This window comes from Dysidea avara, chromosome 8 (genome assembly GCF_963678975.1).
Source record: "Dysidea avara chromosome 8, odDysAvar1.4, whole genome shotgun sequence".
Taxonomy (NCBI): Eukaryota; Metazoa; Porifera; class Demospongiae; order Dictyoceratida; family Dysideidae; genus Dysidea; species Dysidea avara.
The window spans coordinates 23,071,274-23,093,551 of record NC_089279.1 but is presented as its reverse complement, the minus strand read 5'-3'; the positions used below and the strand labels follow the sequence as shown (position 1 = coordinate 23,093,551).

Sequence of the window (22,278 nt, the reverse complement as noted above, 5' to 3'; positions counted from 1 at the left end):
AGCTGAACTTTCTACAGGGTGATCTGTTTGTAGCTGATCTCTCTACAGGATGACTTGTTTCTAGCTGAACTCTCTACAGGATGATCTGTTCATAGCTGAATTCTCTACATGGTGGTTTCTTTGTAGCTGAACTCTTTACAAGGTGACTTCTTCTAGCTGATCTCTCTACAAGGTGACTTGTTTCTAGCTGAACTCTCTACAGGATGATCTGTTCATAGCTGAATTCTCTACATGGTGGTTTTTTTGTAGCTGAACTCTTTACAAGGTGACTTCGTCTAGCTGATCTCTCTACAGGGTGATTTGTTTGTAGCTGAATTCTCTACAGAGTGACTTGTTGTAGCTGAACTCTCTACAAGGTGACCTGTTTATAGTTGAATTCTCTTCAGTGTGACTTATAATGTTATGAACCTCTACAGCAACATATTTGTAGCTGATCTCTCTACAGGATGACTTGTTTCTAGCTGAACTTTTTACAGGGTGATCTGTTCATAGCTGAATTCTCTACATGGTGGTTTCTTTGTAGCTGAATTCTCTACATGGTGGTTTCTTTGTAGCTGAATTCTCTACAAGGTAACTTCTTCTAGCTGATCTCTCTATAGGGCAATTTGTTTTCAGCTGAACTTCTCTACAGGATGGTTTCTTTGTAGCTGATCTCCCTACAAGGTGACTTCTTCTAGCTAATCTCTCTACAGAGTGAATTGTTTGTAGCTGAACTTTCTACAGGGTGATCTGTTTGTAGCTGATCTCTCTACAGGGTGAGTTGTTTGTAGCCGAACTATCTGCAGGGTGATTTGTTTGCAGCTGAACTCTCTACAAGGTGATCCTTCTAGCTGACCTCTATACAGGGTGATCTGTTCATAGCTGAACTTTCTACAGGGTGATTTGTTTGCAACTGAACTCTCTACCTGATGGTTTCTTTGTAGCTGAACTCTCTACAAGGTAACTTCTTCTAACTGATCTCTCCACAGGGTGAATTGTTTCTAGCTAGACTCTCCATAGGGTTATATGTTTGTAATTGAACTCTCTACAGGATGGTTTCTTTGTAGCTAATCTCTCTACAAGGTGATTTGTTTCTATCTGATCTCTACAGGATGACCTGTTTCTGGCCGAACTCTCTACAAGTGATTTGTTTGCAGCTGAACTCTCTACACGGTATCTTTGTAGCTGAACTCTCTACAAGGTGACTTTTTATAGCTGACCTCTCTACAGGGTGATTTTTTGTGGCTGAACTTTCTACATACAAAGTGACTTGTTCTAGCTGGTCTCTCTACAGCATAACGTCTTTCTAGCTGATCTCTCTGCAGGGTGACTTGTTTCTCTACCGGGTGATCTGTTCATAGCTGAACTCTCTACAGGATGATTTGTTTACAGCTGAACTATCTACATGGTGGTTTCTTTGCAGCTGAATTCTCTACAAGGTGACTTCTTCTAGCTGAACTCTCTATAGGTCGATCTTTTCGTAGCTGAACTCTCTGCAGGGTGATTCGTTTGCAGCTGAACTTTCTACATGATGGTTTGTTTGTAGCTGAACACTCTACAAGGTAACTTCTTCTAGCTGATCTCTCTACAGGATAACTTGTTTATAGCTGAACTCTCTACAGGGTGATTTGTTTGTAGCTAAACTCTCTACGATTCGATTTGTTTGCAGCTGAACTCTCTACATGGTGGTTTCTTTGTAGCTGAACTCTCTACAAGGTATAGCTTCTTCTAGCTGATCTCTCTATACAGGGTGACTTGTTTCTAGCTGAACTCTCTACAGGGTGATCCTTTCGTAGCTGAACTCACTACAGGGTGATTTGTTTGCAGCTGAACTCTCTACATGATGGTTTGTTTGTAGCTGAACTCTCTACAAGGTAACTTCTTCTAGTTAATTTCTCTACAGGGTGACTTGTTTCTAGCTGATCTCTCTACAGGGTGATTTGTTTGTACCTGAACTCTGTACAGTTTGATTTGTTTGCAGCTGAACTCTCTACATGATGGTTTCTTTGTAGCTGAACTCTCTACAAGGTAACTTCTTCTAGTTGATCTCTCTACAGGATGACTTGTTTCTAGCTGAACTCTCTACAGGATGATCTGTTCAAAGCTGAATTCTCTACATGGTGGTTTCTTTGTAGCTGAACTCTTTACAAGGTGACTTCTTCTAGCTGACTACAGGATAATCTGTTCATAGCTGAATTCTCTACATGGTGGTTTCTTTGTAACTGAACTCTTTACAAGGTGACTTCGTCTAGCTGATCTCTCTACAGGGTGATTTGTTTGTAGCTGAATTCTCTACAGAGTGACTTGTTGTAGCTGAACTCTCTACAAGGTGACCTGTTTATAGTTGAATTCTCTTCAGTCTGACTTATAATGTTCTGAATCTCTACAGCAACATATTTGTAGCTGAACTCTCTACAGGGTGACTTGCTTGTAGCTGAATTGTTTATAAGATTAACTGTTTGTAGCTGAACTCCCTACAGAATAACTTACAATGTCATATAATTCTATAATGGAGTAAGTTATAAACGTAGCTGAATGCTTTATTAGGGTGACTGTTCTATTAGAGTATCTCGATCTCGCATATGCTACACGTAGTTGGCTTTGGAATCATAACTCAGTGGTTTGTACTCCGATTCTTCTGTACTACTGCAAGGACTTTTTATGATAATTATTACAGCTACACACCGATTTTCAGCTCACTGCTCTAAGCGGTTTGCCTGGTAGGCGTGAAATCTAATAGTTTTTTTATTCATAAAAATCGATCGCGTAATTGTGACATAGGTTGGGTTTTGTGTCATATCTCGATGGCCTTTACCTGGATTCCTTTCAAACCACAAAAAGGCACTCCTACGATAGTTACTCCATCTACATAGCAATTTTCAGCTCATTCCTTCAAGCGGTTTACCCTGTGGGCGTGACAGACCTTCGACCTTATTTTACGCAAATAATCGGTCATAACTCCGTGACTGTTCATCGGATTCCTACCAAACTTGGTACTGAGATTCGCCTTAATGAGCCCTTTAAGTGTGCCAAATTTCAGCCCGATTGGAGCACGCATTCGTGTTTTATGGCGGACTTTGCAAAGTGTGCGAAAAGAAGTAGAAGAAAAAAACGAAGAAAAAAAACCCCCAAACTTTGGCCGCTCGTATCTCGGAAATGGCTGGAGCGATTTTCTTCAAATTTGGAATGTGGACTCCCCTACCTAGCCGGCACTTCTGTAGCAATTTTAGTTTCAATCGGATAAGGAATCACGGAGCTACAAAGGTGTGAAAATCGCATTTAATTTCTTCCTGTAAATATACTCACGGTGTGGCGCGCCGGCTTCTTGGGCCGCACGACACACCACCGTGTGTCTTGATTATATATATGCTCACCTGTTCCAGGTACGTAGGTATATACTTACCTGTGGTTTGGTTTGACTACTGACTATATCTACAATACCAGTTACTTATATCCTGTGATAACTGAATGTTAGGTCTATAAATTTCTACCACACAATAGCTTATAAATTGAATGGAAAGTGCATACAGTGGTTAGATACAGTAAAGACTCAACATGTACAAGATGTTACTAGAAAAAATAGCTGTCCCTAAAGGTTTTGTTGGCCATTACTTTGCATCATGAGTAACTATCTAACACTAACCAGTCTGGCTATTTTGTACAAACTTTATAGTTGTAAAGCACATTAATTATGTAATTAAAACCATTTCATTACTTTTTGTGATATTTGTATGTTCCACACCAGTATTTCTACATGAAAACCTGTACATAGTTAACATGGAAATGTATCAATGTTGACTTCTCCAATAGAGTAGTCAGACATCCAAGCAGTCTCACCCATTTGTAAGATCAAGAATGTCAAATAGTAGCCTTTATGTAGACTTGCTAGCTATATTTTTTTACTACAGTTTGTGAAAAACATGTGTTTTAATTGCTGCAGTCAAAACTGTGCTTTACTGAAACCTAAATTGTCACAAATAATAATTGATAGGTTGAAAAATAAAATTACTTAATATCCGATGTTTGATCATGTTACACTTTCTGGGGAAGAAGGGCTATCTATAATACAGGTTTATAATCAGCTTATTTCCTGTAGATTCCATAAATCACTACCACACAATAGCTTATAAGTTGCACGAGAAGGGTACAGAAGGTGGCGTGCGAACAAATATGATGTCCCAGTAGCAATATTTTGGACAGCGGCTTTCAAAGTCACTGCAGCCGCATGGTACAACTGAATCCTTATGTTTATGCATGTAGGTTATAGTCATAGGTCTTCTTATACAGTCAGTTTGCATTTACCTGAACCCTCATTTCTTGTTAATAACTCTTGTTACTGGGCCACCTGCCCCAAAATTTGGTAGCACTGTGAAGCTTTGTAAATGCTGTAGCTAATAGTCAAAAACGTGGTTTGATACGGGCAAGGACAAGGGAGTCATGAGGTTTAAAACTATCCCATACATTTAGTATGAATGATTCAGGCACACAAACATGTTTACAACATTACAAAACCATTGGAAGTGAACATATCTTCACCTCTTTGATATTACTGTTTTTGGAGGGTCTTAGGTGAATGCGTACCAACTATAGTACAATAAAATGACTGAGTCTTGTTGTTCACATACGAAAGGAATGTTACACCTGATGATTGACAATATACATAAGCTGGTCTACAGAATTCATCAAAAAGTGTAAAATTCATTATTGTTAAACATATAATTAACTGCATAATGAGGACACGGTGTAGTATATTGCACAGAAAAGTTTCAGAGTATGTATTATTTTTATACCCACATACCAGAATATTTACAGCATTTAAATTTACAGTATGCAGTGAGGGTGATATTCGTCTTGTGGATGGTGGCAATAATCATGAAGGTCGTGTGGAAGTGTGTCACAGTAGTACATGGGGAACTGTATGTGATGATTTCTGGGATAGAAATGATGGAATAGTTGTTTGTCATCAACTGGGGCTTGAGTTTGTTTCAGTCAACAGAAGTGCCAGTTTTGGGCAAGGAACTGGACAGATTTGGTTGGATAATTTATCATGTACAGGATCAGAGTTTCAACTAATTGATTGTGTTCATAATAGATTTGGATCACATGATTGTGGTCATCATGAAGATGCTGGTGTGGTTTGTAGAGGTGTGTAGTTTTTTTTGTGATGTACGTATAGGTAATTCCATACAAAAAATGGTGAAAAAAAAACAAAAAACGTTAAAGTGTTATGTCTACATCTAAAAGACAAGGTGCTCAAAATTATATATAGTAATTAACTTGGTTGCTATAATTCATATGTAGCTTTAGGTCTTTTATATATAGAAATCAAAACCCTGCTGGAAAAATTGTAGCCTAAAGAAACCATATAAATGGTTATCTCACTAGGAACCCTATAAGGTAGGGATGTGGCAATTATGCCAGCATAATTTCGGTCATAATAGGTATGTGTGGAAATCAGGAATTATGCAACCATTTTGAGGTGATTATAAAGCTTTAACAGTAGGAAAGTCTGCAGATTGCACAATCCCGTTAAAAAAGATTGAGATACTCTAATAGAGCAGTCAGAAACTCTAATAGAACAGTCACTGAATATTATTTACTCTAATAAAGCAGTCACATTGAAATGAAATACTCTAATACAGCAACCAACTAAAGAATTCAAGACTATTTGAAGCTTAAACATCAATGAAAATGGTCTGATACAGCAATAAACTGGCATTATTAGCCAATTATGGTGGCATAATTATGGGAATAGTGGGCAATTCTCAAAAGAATAATAAGTGATTTTTTTAGCACTGCTCAAAAGCATAATGCTCACTTTTTGGAGCATAATAGCCTCATGCCTACTACAAGGCTAAATACCTCTATAACAAATTGGTAGTCAGAAATTTGAACTAAGATTTGTTGACATGTTTACTTGGCAAGCAGATGCGCACTGTTAAAATTTGTGAAATTTTGACAGCATGGTGGTAAAGTTGCATAGATGTTACTATCAAAACCTTTTTATTCTTAATATCATTGCAGGTACCTTGGATCCACCAGTGCATTCATTACAGTTTCAGTATCATGAAAATAGCATACAAGATGTTTTAGTACTTTAATCCAACCAATATTACTAGTACATTAAAATAATAAATTTAAAAATAAAGTAGGAATCCAAGCAATAAAAAGTAGTGAAACAAGAGATGAATATGGTAGCTATTACAGCATAGCTCAGTGGGAAATTCCTACTTTGGTATTGAACATAAAATAATTGTTATAGTTATCATGCATGCCAAAGTACGGATTTCCCACTGAGTTATGCTGTAATAGCTACCATGTTCATCTCTTGTTTCACTACTTTTTATTGCTTGGATTCCTACTTCATTTTTAAATTTATAATTTTTAATGTACTAGTTTTTTTATAGCAAACAGCTAGCTATAAACATGTGATTGTTATATTAGGGTGACTGCTGTATTAGAGTATCTCGAGTCAGCCTGCAAAGATGTGTGTTTTCCCAAAACGGGTGTGGCTTTTATTGTTTTGATTGATTATTAGACTAGAGTATCTCGAATCAGCCTACCAACTTGAAGGTGTGTGGTCACAAGTACAGCTAGCATAAAAGGAACGTGGTCATTGTGGTCTCGATCGATAAATTGATAATACGTAGAATAAAGAATAGGCGTGATCTTGCGACCTATTGTGGATACCGGTACCTCCGTACAGTAGCGTAGTCTAAGCGCCTTAAATAATTTTGTGGTGCCTATTGTGCTGCATAAAGAAAGTGTTGAAATGGAAAATTAACGCCTCGATATGGTTTCGTTGGATGAAGAAGAAGACAAGTAGCCTGATTGAAGATAAAGAAAAGACAAAGCACTCTGGGCATACATTGGAACCACAAAAGGCACATCCCACCAGTGAGTTTGTTGTTGTGGCGTAAAATGGTGACTGTGCGCTGCTTCGTTTGGGCTCTAGGCTTGCGACTGTGGTCAGTGAGTGAGTGAATGAGTGAGACAAAATTTCAAGTTTTGACGATTTAAAAAAAATTCTATATCCGGTCGCCAGTAAGCATTTTCTTGATGTTAGATGGACTGACATTATTCTGTAAAGGTGATTTTCATCGTGTAAGAAGTTTCTAAGCTGTTTTTTTTAAGGCGGTATTTTTGGTGGCGCGTGTCATTTCAGGGGGGGATTCCTACTTAAACAGTACTACCATACTGTTTGATATTTTAATTGGGCTCAGTCTCACATATCAATGGTGTATAACCAGTTTTAGACTCCATTTAGGCTGTTTTGGGTGGGTAATAAGTCTCATATACTCCACCTTGTTTTCTAATATACTCCACGCCTTCAGGAACAATATAATATATGCTCAAATCTGAGTTTATCCAATCGCTATGCATTGTTCATGTGTGTGATTTAACAAGCGCGATTATTTTGTCACGTGAAGACGCACAGTTGCCATGGCGCTAGTATTATCGCAAGAAAACTAGCCGCTTTTTCTGAACCTACAACAGAAACAGCCATGGATGAGGTAAGTAATCTGAGTGTAATGTAAAATAGAGTCTAAAGCAGTTATACGTGTACAATGTGGAGTCTATGAAATTTATAAACCCTCAGGCCCTTAGTAGCGCCCTCGCTTCACTTGTGCGCTACAGCCCGGGCCTTCTGGTTTATAAATTTCATAGACTCCACATTGTGCCCGTATAACTATTATTTGTTCTCAAGTAACTAAATTCGTAGCTTTGTGCTCTTCAGTGAGCCATAAACCTTGCAATCAAAGCCAAAAATTTCTTAGCTTGCACACATGTCACTGCTCAAAAAATCATTCTTCATTCTACTATGGTGAAATTGGTAAATATCATCCAGGAGATGCCAGGAATTTAAAAAAAGTTGGAAAAGATGCCCTTTGCAAGAATAATAATGTGAGAGAATCTTGCATTCTGTTATTCTCAGAGAACACTAAACTTTGAGTCTTGCCACATTTATGGGCTCTAGTTTGTGATTGAACAAAGCAGAATAACTGTCAATCACCATTATTCTCAGAGAATGGAGTAACTCATTGTCATTCTCGGAACAGAAACAACTGTTGTCATTTCAGAAACTGAAATAAATAACGACTGTTTTTGGAACACAATTACTCTTGGAATAAAACAAATTGCTATCATTCCCAGTGGAACACAATAGGTCAAATATCATATAACCATATGTACTTTGCTTTTCTATGAATTTCATTAGTTAGATAAGAGCTACTAGTTTACCAATAAAAAATGCATCAATTAGCTCTCATGAATTAGTTCTCAGTACAATTATCTGTGATTTATAACAAAGCCATTTTAAAATCTCTAATAGAGCAGTCTTTCATTTTTAAGTATTAGATAGTTGGTAATGAGACTTCTTAGGTATATCATAAACTCATCTCAAATTCTATGTATCCTGCAAGTACAGCAAAGCTTAACTGAAGCAGTAGAACAGGAATGATGGAGTGGGACTTGCTTTATTTACCATGTGTGCCAAGCCACAACTCTTCTGTACAGTTAATTTAAAGACTATAGTAGCATTATCAAATCATCCCAGCAATGAAGTATACATAATACTGCAAAGCCTGCATGGACTATGATATGAAATATCCGCTTATTTCAATAAGATTTGAAGCAAACTGTGCATTAATGTAATAAACAATGCACGATACTGTGAATACCGTATCAAGACACATGTGTCGTGCGGCCCAAGAAGCCGGCGCGCCACACCGTGAGTATATTGACAGGAAGAAAGAAAACGTCATTTTCACACTTTTGTATCTCGGTCATACCTCATCCGAGTGGACCCAAATTTGCTGCAGAGTTGCCCACCAGCTAGGGGAGGCTACATTCCAAATTTGAAGGAAATCACTCAAGCCATTTCCGAGATACGAGTGGCCAAAGTTTTTTTTTTCTTCGTTTTTTTTTCTTCTTCGTCTTTTCGCACACTTGCAACAATTGCTATAAAACGCAAACGCGTACTCTGATTGCCTTGAAATTTGGCACACAGAAGGGGAGTCCAAAGGCAAATCCTAGCATCAAATTTGTTGCAACTCCGATGAATGATTCAGGAGTTATGACCGATTATTCGCGTAAAACAAGATCGATTTGTTGTCACGCCTACAGGGTAAACTGCTTCATGGAATGAGTTGAAAATTGCTATGTAGATGGAGTAGCCATCGTAGGAGTGTCTTTTTAGTGGTTTGAAAGGAATCGAGATAAAGACCACGGAGATATGACACAAAACCCAACCTGTGTCACAATTACGCGATTGATTTTTAGGAATGAACAAGTATAAGTTTTCATGCCTACAAGGCAAACCGCTTAGAGCAATGAGCTGAAAATCGGTGTATAGCTGGAATAATCTTCATTGAAAGTCCTTGCAGTAGTATAGAAGAATTGGACTACAAACCACTGAGTTATGATTCGAAAGCCAACTCCATGTAGCAAATGCGAGATCAAGATACTCTAATAGAACAGTCACCCTAATAGAGCATTCAGCTAATTTATTTACTCCATTGTAGAATTCTATTACATTACAGGTTATTCTGTAGGGAGTTCAGTTGCAAACAGTTAATCTTATAGACAGTTCAGCAAGAAGCAAGTCACCCTATAGAGAGTTCAGCTACAAATATATCGCTGTAGTGATTCAGAACATTACAAGTCACATTGAAGAGAGTTCAGCTATAAACAAGTCATGCACCCTGTAGAGAGTTCGGCTACACTCTCTAGAGAATTCAGCTACAAACAAGTCACTGTGGAGAGAGTTCAGCTACAAAGAAACTACCCTGTAAAGAGTTCATCTATACAAACAAGTTACCCTATAGAGATCACCTGCAAACAAGTAACCCTGAAGAGAGTTCAGCTACAGACAAGTCACTTTATAGTTTATACAGTGTTCAGCTACAAGTAAGTCACTCTGTAGAGAATTCAGCTACAAGTAAGTCACTCTGTAGAGAATTCAGCTACCACCAAGTCACTGTGTAAAGAATTTGCTACAAACAAGTCACCGTGTAGAGAGTTCAGCAACCAAAATACTACTCTGTAAAGAGTTCAGCTATACAAACAAGTTACTCTGTAGAGAGATCAGCTAGAAACAAGAGAGAGTTCAGCTAGAAGAAGTCACCCTGTAGAGAACTCAGCTGCAAAGAAACCCTGTAGAGAGATCAACTACAAACAAATCACCCTGCAGAGCATGCAGCTATAAACAAATCACCCTGTAGAAAGTTCGGGTACAAACAAATCACCTTATATACAGGTCAGCTACAAAAAAAAATCACTCTGTAGAGACTTCAGCTACAAAGAAGTTATGCTACAGTGAGATCAGTTTGAAACAAGAGATTTCAGCTACAAACAAATTAACCTGTAGAGAGTTCAACTATGAACAGATCATCCTGTAGATAGTTCAGCTAGATACAAGTCACCCTATAGAGAGATCAACTAGAGGAAGTCACCTAGTAGAGAGATCAGCTAGAAAAAAGTTGCCTTGTAGAACGTTCAGTAACTGTCAGACCTTCGGTGCTGGTCACTGTAAAGTACTAATAATAATAACAAAGAAACCATCCTGTAGAGAGTTCAGCTACAAACAAATCAACCTGTAGAGAGATTAGCTCGAGGAAGTCACCTTGTAGAGGGATCAGCTAGAAACAAGTCACCTTGTAGAGAGTTCAGGTACAAAGAAACCACCATGTAGACAGTTCAGCTGCAAACATATCGCCTGTAGAGAGTTCACACAGCTAGAAACAAATCACCCGGTAGAGAGATCAGCTAGAAGAGGTCACCTTGTAGAGAGTTCAGCTACAAAGAAACCATCATGTAGAGAGTTCAGCTGCAAACAAATCACCCTGTAGAGAGTTCAGCTACAAAAAGATCACCCTGTAGAGAGTTTAGCTAGAAGAAGTCACCTTGTAGAGAGTTCAGCTACAAAGAAACCATCACGTAGACTCTGAGAGTTAAGCTGCAAACAAACCACTCTGTAGAGAGTTCAGCTAGAAGAAGTCACCTTGTAGAAAGTTCAGCTACAAAGAAACCATCGTGTAGAGAGTTCAGCTACAACGAAACCACCATGTAGAGAGTTTAGCTGCAAACAAATAACCTGTAGAGAGTTCAGCTAGAAACAAATCACCCTGTAGAGAGATCAGCTAGAAGAGGTCACCTTGTAGAGAGTTCAGCTACAAAGAAACCATCATGTAGAGAGTTCAGCTGCAAACAAATCACCCTGTAGAGAGATCAGCTAGAAGAGGTCACCTTGTAGAGAGTTCAGCTACAAAGAAACCGCCATGTAGAGAGTTACAGCCTCAAACTAATCACCGTGTAGAGAATTCAACTACAAACCCTGTAGAAGGATCAGCTAGAAGAGGTCATCTTGTAGAGAGTTCAGCTACAAAGTAGCCATCATGTAGAAAGTTCAGCTACAAAGAAATCACCTTGTAGAGAGTTCAGCTAGAAGAAGTCACCTTGTAAAGAGTTCAGCTACAAAGAAACCACTATGTAGAGAGTTTAACTGCAACAAATCACCAGTAGAGAGTTCAGCTAGAAACACATCACCCTGGAGAGAGATCAGCTAGAAGAGGTCATCTAGTAGTGAGTTCAGCTACAAAGAAACCACCACATAAAGAGGTCAGCTGCAAATAAATCACTTGTTGAGAGTTCAGCTACAAACAAATCCCCCTGTAGAGGGATCAGCTAGAAGAAGTCACCTTGTAGAGAGTTCAGCTACAAAGAAACCATCATATAGAGAGTTTAGCTACAAAGAAATCACCCTGTAGAGAGTTCAGCTAGAAGAAGAAGTCACCTTGTAGAGAGTTCAGCTACAAAGAAACCATCATGTAAAGAGTTCAGCTGCAAACAAATCACCCTGTAGAGAGATCAGCTAGAAGAAGTTACCTTGTAGATAGTTCAGCTACAAACAATTCATCCTGTAGAAAGATCAGCTAGAAGAAGTCACCTTGTAGAGTGTTCAGTTACAAAGAAACTGCCATGTAGAGAGTTCAGCCTCAAACAAATCACCCTGAAGAGAATTCAACTACAACAAATCGCCCTGTAGAAGGTTCAGCTAGAAGAAGTTACCTTGTAGAGAATTCAGCTACAAAGAAACCACCATGTAGAGAGTTCAGCTACAAAAAGATCACCCTGTAGAGAGTTTAGCTAGAAGAAGTCACCTTGTAGAGAGTTCAGCTACAAAGAAACCATCATGTAGACTCTGAGAGTTAAGCTGCAAACAAACCACTCTGTAGAGAGTTCAGCTAGAAGAAGTCACCTTGTAGAAAGTTCAGCTACAAAGAAACCATCGTGTAGAGAGTTCAGCTGCAAACAAATAACCTGTAGAGAGTTCAGCTAGAAACAAATCACCCTGTAGAGAGATCAGCTAGAAGAGGTCACCTTGTAGAGAGTTCAGCTACAAAGAAACCATCATGTAGAGAGTTCAGCTGCAAACAAATCACCCTGTAGAGAGATCAGCTAGAAGAAGTCACCTTGTAGAGAGTTCAGCTACAAAGAAACCGCCATGTAGAGAGTTACAGCCTCAAACTAATCACCGTGTAGAGAATTCAACTACAAACCCTGTAGAAGGATCAGCTAGAAGAGGTCACCTTGTAGAGAGTTCAGCTACAAAGAAGCCATCATGTAGAGAGTTCAGCTACAAAGAAATCACCTTGTAGAGAGTTCAGCTAGAAGAAGTCACCTTGTAAAGAGTTCAGCTACAAAGAAACCACTATGTAGAGAGTTTAACTGCAACAAATCACCAGTAGAGAGTTCAGCTAGAAACACATCACCCTGGAGAGAGATCAGCTAGAAGAGGTCATCTAGTAGTGAGTTCAACTACAAAGAAACCACCACATAAAGAGGTCAGCTGCAAATAAATCACTTGTTGAGAGTTCAGCTACAAACAAATCCCCCTGTAGAGGGATCAGCTAGAAGAAGTCACCTTGTAGAGAGTTCAGCTACAAAGAAACCATCATATAGAGAGTTTAGCTACAAAGAAATCACCCTGTAGAGAGTTCAGCTAGAAGAAGTCACCTTGTAGAGAGTTCAGCTATAAAGAAACCATCATGTAAAGAGTTCAGCTGCAAACAAATCACCCTGTAGAGAGATCAGCTAGAAGAAGTTACCTTGTAGATAGTTCAGCTACAAGCAATTCATCCTGTAGAAAGATCAGCTAGAAGAAGTCATCTTGTAGAGTGTTCAGTTACAAAGAAACTGCCATGTAGAGAGTTCAGCCTCAAACAAATCACCCCGAAGAGAATTCAACTACAACAAATCGCCCTGTAGAAGGTTCAGCTAGAAGAAGTTACCTTGTAGAGAATTCAGCTACAAAGAAACCACCATGTAGAGAGTTTAGCTGCAAACAAATCACCTGTAGAGAGTTCAGCTAGAAACAAATCACCCTGTAGAGAGATCGGCTAGAAGAAGTCACCTTGTAGAGAGTTCAGCTACAAAGAAACCACCATGTAGAGAGTTTAGCTGCAAACAAATCACCTGTAGAGAGTTCATCTAGAAACAAATCACCCTGTAGAGAGATCAGCTAGAAGAGGTCACCTTATAGATAGTTCAGCTACATTTCAAGTCACCCAGTAGAGAGATCAGCTGCAAAATAATATCCTGTGGGGAATAATGGGCATGTAATAAATATATGTATATAATTTGTATAATTACTAATAAAATCAAAAATAATTGAAGTAAAAAAATGACCTCAAAAATCTTCTTTAAGTTCTTTTCTTCTGTGGTAAAGAAAAAAACACATGGGTTAAAAACCCCCCAAAGCCAGCCATTGGCCGGCTTTGCAGTATACAAATACAAAAAGAAGTGATATCTAATCAAAAACAACCAAGCTGTAAAAAAAGGTGCGGCCCTCAAAAAGGCCATGGTGAAAAAAGATGTGAAATCCAAGGTGGCGGCCAAGAAATGGCTGTGATGGTAGGTTAATGGTAAAAATTTTAATAACGACAATTCAGGTGAATTTTGTGCCGCCTGGTGTTGGCACCAAATTCACCTGAACTGTCGTTATTAAAATTTTTACCATTAACCTACCATCACAGCCATTTCTTGGCCGCCACCTTGGATTTCACATCTTTTTTCACCATGGCCTTTTTGAGAGCCGCACCTTTTACAGCTTGGCTGTTTTTGATTAGATATATATATCCACACAAAAACAGCCAAGCTGTGAAAAAATGGTGCAGCCTTAAAAAGCCTGGGTGAAAAAAGTTGTGAAATCAAAGGTGGCGGCTAAGAAATGGCTGCAATGATGTTAATGCTAATAAATTTTAACAACGCACACAGCCATTATTAAAATTTTTTAGCATTAACATCATTACAGCCATTTCTTGGCCGCCACCTTTGATTTCACAACTTTTTCACCCAGGCTTTTTAAGGCCGCACCATTTTTTCACAGCTTGGCTGTTTTTGTGTGGATTTCACTCCTTTTTGTACTTTATAAGGCCCCAAAACCAGCCTATGGCTGACTTTGAGGTTTGTTTTTACTCACATTTCTTCTTTTCTATGTAGATACAATGATGATTATTGAAGACAGACTTATAAGTGTATTTCATTGCATGATTTAATTCAATATTTGATAATTATTATTGTAATACTCTAATAGAGTGCACATTTTTTTTGAGGACTTCTAATAGAACATACACAGAATGTTCTAGAACAATCTAGTACTTCTATTGGTAGATCTATGAAATTACAAACATTTGATTATAAGCAGATTTCAACTAGAAATTTCATTTATAAAGCAGAAATTAAGTGAGGTGATCAGTCAAGGTAGCAGTGGTTGGTTAAGGATGCAGGTGTTAGGTATGGAGGTCCCTGGTTCGAACTCTGGTAAGTTTTTTTTTCGACATTTTTTACACACCTTTTTTACCCTGTTCCGTGGTGACTGCTCTATTCGAGTATCTTGATCCCGCGATTTTACACTTGCTTAGTTTTTGCTTTATAACTTTGTCGCTGTAACTCTATTGCTATTTAAACTATCAAAAGGCACTGCTACGATGATCAGCCTATCTACACACTAATTTTCAAGTTATTTCTATACTTGGTTTACCCTGTAGCCGTGACAGAAGTTTGATTTTTTTACGTGAATAAACGTCCATAACTCCATGAATATTACTCAGATTTACAACAAACTTGGTACGTGAATCCATCGTTACACTTTCTTCATTTGTGCCAAAGATCGAGGCAATCGAGTTACACGTTTGCATTTTATAGCAATTTTTGCAAAGTGTGCGAAAAGAAATTGAAGCCCCCCCCCCGTAAGGCATAAGAAGAAAAAAACAAAGAAATTAAAATGAAATTTTGGACGCCCATATCTCGCAAATGGCTGTTGCGAATTTAATCAAATTTGCTGTGTGGCGTACCCTACCTGAGGGACAGCTATAATACAAAAATAGTGTGCTTTGGAGAAGGGGCCATGGAGCTATGCATGCGTGAAAAAGCTGTTTTCTTTCTTCCTGTAAATATACTCACGGTCTGGTCGCTGGCTTTCTTGGCTGCACGACACACTACTGTGTGTCTTGATATATATATATCTAATCAAAAACAGCAAGCTGTAAAAAAAGGTGCGGCCCCCAAAAAGGCCATGGTGAAAAAAGATGTGAAATCCAAGGTGGCGGCCAAGAAATGGCTGTGATGGTAGGTTAATGGTTACATTTTAATAACGACAATTCAGGTGAATTTTGTGCCGCTTGGTCTTGGCACCAAATTCACCTGAATTGTTGTTATTAAAATGTAACCATTAACCTACCATCACAGCCATTTCTTGGCCGCCACCTTGGATTTCACATCTTTTTTCACCATGGCCTTTTTGGGGGCCGCACCTTTTTTTACAGCTTGGCTGTTTTTGATTAGATATCACTTCTTTTTGTATTTGTATACTGCAAAGCCGGCCTATGGCTGGCTTTGGGGCTTTTTAACCCATGTGTTTTTTTCGTTACTACAGGAAGAAGAAAAGAACTTAAAGAAGAATTTTGTACTTCAATTATTTTTGATTTTATTAGTAATTATACAAATTATATACATATATTTATTACATGCCCATTATGCCCCACAGGATATTTTTTTGCAGCTGATCTCTCTACTGGGTGACTTGAAATGTAGCTGAACTATATACAGGATGGTTTCTTTGTAGCTGAACTCTCTACAAGGTAACCTCTTCTAGCTGGTCTCTCTACAGGGTGTTTTGTTTCTAGCTGAACTCTCTACAGGTGATTTGTTTGCAGCTAAACTCTCTACATGGTGGTGTCTTTGTAGCCGAACTCTCTACATGATGGTTTCTTTGTAGCTGAACTCTCTATAAGGTGACTTCGTCTAGCTGAACTCTCTACAGGGTGATTTGTTTGTAGCTGAACTCTCTGCAGGGTGATTTGTTTGCAGCTGAACTGTCTACATGATGGTTTCTTTGTAGCTGAACTCTCTACAAGGTGACTTTGTCCAGCTGATCTCTCTACGGGGTGATTTGTTGTAGCTGAACTATCTACAAGGTAACTTCTTCTAGCTGATCTCTATACAGGGTGATTTTTTTGTAGTTGAATTGTGTACAGGTGGTTTCTTTGTAGCTGAACTCTGTACATGATGGTTTCTTTGTAGCTGAACTCTTTACAAGGTGACTTCTTCTAGCTGAACTCTCTACGGGGTAATTTCTTTGTAGCTGAACTCTCTATATGATGGTTTCTTTGTAACTGATCTCTCTACAAGGTAACTTCTTCTAGCTGATCTTTCTACTGGGTGATTTGTTTGCAGCTGAACTCTCTACATGGTGGTTTCTTTGTTGCTGATAGGGACCCGCCGATTATGCTGGCATAATTATGAGCATAATATGTGTCTGAAAGCATTGAGCATAATGCTAGCATAATAGGTAGAATATTTGTGTAATAGTATGAATTCTTGCTTATCAAAATAGCTATCACAGAAAGATCGATATACTCTAATAGAACAGTCAGTAACTCTAATAGAACAATCACATAGCTGACTGTTCTATTAGAGTATATCGATCTTTTCTGTGATATGCATTTTGACAAGTAAGTTTGTGCTTCAGCCACTTATTATTTATCCATAGATTGGAAATTATTAGCAGAGCATGAGAACTGAGGCATAAATAATTGGGCATAATTTGAGCATAATGGGTAAGTATTGAACATAAATTTAAGCATAATAGGTAAATTTTTGAGCAGTGCAGCATAGCATAATAGGTAAAATTATGAGCATAATCGGCGAGTCCCTAGTTGCTGAACACTCTACAAGGTGAATTCTTCTACCTGATCTCTCTACAGGGTAATTTGTTTGTAACTGAACTCTGTACAAGTGCGTTTTTGTGGGTGATCTCACTGCAGGTTGATTTGTTTGTAGCTGAACTCACTAAAGGGTGATTTTGCTTGTATCTGAACTCCTTGCATTGTATCTAATTTCTAGCTGATCTCTCTACAGGGTGATTTGTTTGTAGCTGATCTCTCTACAAGTTGATTTGTGTGTAGCTGATCTCTTTGCAGGTTGATTAATTTGCAGCCGATCTCTCTACAAGGTAATTTGTTTGTAGCTGAACTGTCTATAAAGTGATTTATTTGTAGCTGATCTCTCTGCAGGTTGATTTGTTTTAGCTGAACTCTCTACAGGGTGATTTACTTGTAGCTGAACTCCTTACATTGTGTCTAGTTTCTAGCTGATCTCTCTACAGGGTGATTTGTTTGTAGCTGATCTCTCTACAAGTTGATTTGTGTGTAGCTGATCTTTCTACAGGTTGATTTGTTTGTAGCCGATCTCTCTGCAGGGTAATTTGTTTGTAGCTGAACTCTGTACAAGGTGCTTTTTGTAGGTGATCTCACTGCAGGTTGATTTGTTTGTAGCTGAACTCACTAAAGGGTGTTTTGCTTGTAGCTGAACTCCTTACATTGTGTCTAGTTTCTAGCTGATCTCTCTACAGGGTGATTTTGTTTGTAGCTGAACTCTCTATAAGGTGATTTGTTTGCAGTTGAACTCTCTACATGGTGGTTTCTTTGTTGCTGAACTCTCTACAAGGTGTTTTGCTTGTAGCTGAACTCTCTACAGGGTGATTTGTTTCTAGCTTATCTCTCGACAGGTTGATTTGTGTGTAACTGATCTCTCTACAAGCTGATTTGTTTGTAGTTGAATTCTCTGCAAAGTGTTTTGTTTGTAGCTGACCTCTCTTCAGGGTGATTTGTTTCTAGCTGATCTCTCTACAGAGTGATTTTTTTGTAGCTGACCTCTCTTCAGTGTGATTTGTTTCTAGCTGATCTCTCTACAGGGTGATTTTTTGTAGCTGACCTCTCTTCAGGGTGATTTGTTTCTAGCTGATTGCTCTGTAGGTTGATTTGCTTGTAGATGAACTCTCTACAGGGTAACTTGCTTGTAGCTGAACTCCTTACTTTGTGTCTAGTTTGTAGCTGATCTCTCTACAGGGTGATTTGTTTGTAGCTGAACTCCTTACATTGTGTGTAGTTTCTAGCTGATCTCTCTACAGGGTGATTTGTTTGTAGCTGATCTCTATACAAGTTGATTTGTGTGTAGCTGATCTCTCTGCAGGGTGATTTGTTTGTAGCCGATCTCTCTACAAGGTAATTTGTTTGTAGCTGAACTATCTATAAGATGATTTGTATGTAGCTAATCTCTCTGCAGATTGATTTGTTTTAGCTGAACTCTGATTTGTTTTTAGCTTATCTCTGTACAGGTTGATTTGTGTGTAACTGATCTCTCTACAAGCTGATTTGTTTGTAGCTGATAACTCTGCAGGTTGATTTGTTTCTAGATGATCTCTCTACAGGTTGATTTGTTTGTTTCTGATCGCTCTAAAGGTTGATTTGTTGGTAGTTGATCTCTCTACAAGGTGATTTTTTGTAGCTGACCTCTCTTCAGGGTGATTTGTTTCTAGCTGATCGCTCTACAGGTTGGTTTGTTTGTAGCTGATCTCTCTACAGGGTGATTTGCTTGTAGCTGAACTCCTTACATTGTGTCTAGTTTCTAGCTGATCTCTCTACAGGGTGATTTGTTTGTAGCTGATCTCTCTACAAGTGTGTAGCTGATCTCTCTGCAGGTTGATTTGTTTGTAGCCAATCTCTCTACAAGGTAATTTGTTTGTAGCTGAACTGTCTAAAAGGTGATTTGTTTGTAGCTGATCTCTCTGCAGGTTGATTTGTTTTAGCTGAACTCTCTACAGGGTGATTTATTTGTAGCTGAACTCCTCACATTGTGTGTAGTTTCTAGCTGATCCCTCTACAGGGTGATTTGTTTGTAGCTGATCTCTCTACAAGTTGATTTGTGTGTAGCTGATCTCTCTGCAGGTTGATTTGTTTGTAGCCGATCTCTCTATAGGGTAATTTGTTTGTAGCTGAACTCTCTATAAGGTGATTTGTTTGTAGTTGATCTCTCTGCAGGTTGATTTGTTTTAGCTGAACTCTCTACAGGCTGATTTGTTTGTAGCCGATCTCTCTACAGGGTAATTTGTTTGTAGCTGAACTCTCTACAAGTTGATTTGTGTGTAGCTGATCTCTCTGCAGGTTGATTTGTTTGTAGCCGATCTCTCTACAGGGTGATTTTTTTGTAGCTGACCTCTCTTCAGGGTGATTTGTTTCTAGCTGATCTCTCTACAGGGTAATTTTTTGTAGCTGACCTCTCTTCAGGGTGATTTGTTTCTAGCTGATTGCTCTACAGGTTGATTTGTTTGTAGATGAAATCTCTACAGGGTAATTTGCTTGTAGCTGAACTCCATACTTTGTGTCTAGTTTGTAGCTGTTCTCTCTGCAGGGTGATTTGTTTGTAGCCGATCTCTCTACAAGGTAATTTGTTTCTAGCTGAACTATCTATAAGGTGATTTGTACATAGCTGATCTCTCTGCAGATGGATTTGTTTTAGCTGAACTCTCTACAGAGTGATTTGTTTCTAGCTTATCTCTCTACAGGTTGATTTGTTTGTTGCTGATCGCTCTAAAGGTTGATTTGTTTGTAGCTGAACTCTCTGCAAAGTGTTTTGTTTGTAGTTGATTTCTCTACAAGGTGATTTTTTGTAGCTGACCTCTCTTCAGGGTGATTTGTTTCTAGCTGATATCTCTACAGGGTGATTTTTTGTAGCTGACCTCTCTTCAGGGTAATTTGTTTCTAGCTGATCGCTCTACAGGTTGGTTTGTTTGTAGCTTAACTCTCTACAGGGTGATTTGCTTGTAGCTGAACTCCTTAAATTGTGTGTAGTTTCTAGCTGATCACTCTACAGGGTGATTTGTTTGTAGCTGATCTCTCTACAAGTTGAATTGTGTGTAGCTGATCACTCTGCAGGTTGATTTGTTTGTAGCCGATCTCTCTACAAGGTAATTTGTTTGTAGCTGAACTATCTATAAGGTGATTTGTTTGTAGCTGATCTCTCTGCAGGTTGATTTGTTTTAGCTGATCTCTCTACAAGTTGATTTGTGTGTAGCTGATCTCTCTGCATGTTGATTTGTTTGTAGCCGATCTCTCTACATGTAATCTGTTTGTAGCTAAACTCTCTATAAGGTGATTTGTCTGTAGCTGATCTCTCTGCAGGTTGATTTGTTTGTAGCCGATCTCTCTACATGTAATCTGTTTGTAGCTAAACTCTCTATAAGGTGATTTGTCTGTAGCTGATCTCTCTGCAGGTTGATTTGTTTTAGCTGAACTCTCTACAGGGTGATTGCTTGTAGCTGAACTCCTTACATTGTGTCTAGTTTCTAGCTGATGTCTCTACAGGGTGATTTTTTGTAGCTGAACTCTCTACAGGGTGATTTGTTTCTAGCTTATCTCTCTACAGGTAGATTTGTGTTGATTTGTTCATTGCTGATCGCTCTAAAGGTTGATTTGTTGCAGCTGAACACCCTGCAAAGTGTTTTTTGTTTGTAGCTGATCACTCTAAAGGGTAATTTGTTTGTAGCTGTACTCTCTCCACAGTAACTTGTGTGTAGCTGAATTCTGTGTAACTGAATTCTCTAGAGAGTGACTTAATTGTAGCTGAATTCTCTACACAGTGCATGACTTGTTTATAGCTGAACTTTCTTCAGTGTGACTTGTAATGTTCTGAATCTCTATAGTGATATATTTGCTTAACTCTCCACATGGTGACTGTCTTCTTGCTGAACTGTCTATAAGATTAACTGTTTGCAGCTGAACTCCCTACAGAATAACTTGTGATGTAATAAAATTCTATAATGGAATAAATAAATTAGCCGAATGCTCTATTAGGGTGACTGTTCTATTAGAGTATCTCGATCTCGCATTTGCTACACGGAGTTGGCTTTCGAATCATAACTCAGTGGTTTGTAATCCGATTCTTCTGTACTATTGCAAGGACTTTCAATGAAGATTATTCCAGCTATACACCTATTTTCAGCTCATTGCTCTAAGCGGTTTGCCTAGTAGGCGTGAAAACTAATACTTTTATATTTATAAAAAATCGATCGCGTAATTGTGACACAGGTTGGGTTTTGTGTCATATCTCCATGGTCTTTATCTCGATTCCTTTCAAACCACCAAAAGGCACTCCTACGATGGTTACTCCATCTACATAGCAATTTTCAACTCATTCCATGAAGCGGTTTACCCTGTAGGCGTGACAACAAATCGATCTTGTTTTACGCGAATAATCGGTCATAACTCCTGAACTATTCATCGGATTTGTACCAAAGTTGATGCTAGGATTCGCCTTTGGACTCCCTTTCTGTGTGCCAAATTTCAAGGCGATCGGAGTGCGCGTTTGCGAGTTACAGCAATTTTTGCAAGTGTGCGAAAAGACGAAGAAGAAGAAAAAAAAAACGAAGAATAAAAAACGAAACTTTGGCAGCTCGTATCTCGGAAATGGCAGGAGCGATTTCCTTCAAATTTGGAATGTAGACTCCCTTGGCTGGCGGGCAACTGTGTAGCAAATTTGGTTCCAATCAGATAAGTGATCACCGAGATACAAAGGTGTGAAAATGACGTTTTCGTTCTTCCTGTCAATATACTCACGGTGTGGCGCGCCGGCTTCTTGGGCCGCACGACACACTACCGTGTGTCTTGATGTATATGTATATGCAAAATACGTACTTAATTTCAAACTTAATTGAAATCCATTTTATCCACGGGGCACAAAGCATAGTGGATGAGAGTTCTGGCATGATCAAGACACACGGTAGTGTGTCGTGCGGTCCAAGAAGCCGGCGTGCCACCCGTGAGTATATTAACAGGAAGAAAGAAACGCAATTTTCACACCTATGTAGCTCTGTGATCCCTTATCCGATTGGAACCAAATTTGCTAGAGAGGTGCCGGCCAGCAAGGGGAGTCTGCACATCAAATTTGAAGAAAATCGCT

At 38.7% G+C, this 22,278-nt stretch overlaps 1 protein-coding gene across 1 annotated transcript in view; it reads left to right on the top strand.

Annotated features, from left to right (window-relative positions):
• LOC136263143 (deleted in malignant brain tumors 1 protein-like) overlaps nucleotides 1-22,278 on the top strand; it is a 71,172-nt gene that overhangs the window by 18,973 nt on the left and 29,921 nt on the right. Inside the window, exon 5 of the mRNA XM_066057640.1 lies at nucleotides 4,807-5,124. Within this exon, the coding sequence (XP_065913712.1) occupies nucleotides 4,807-5,124 (318 nt within the window). The remainder of the gene's footprint in view (nucleotides 1-4,806; nucleotides 5,125-22,278) is intronic.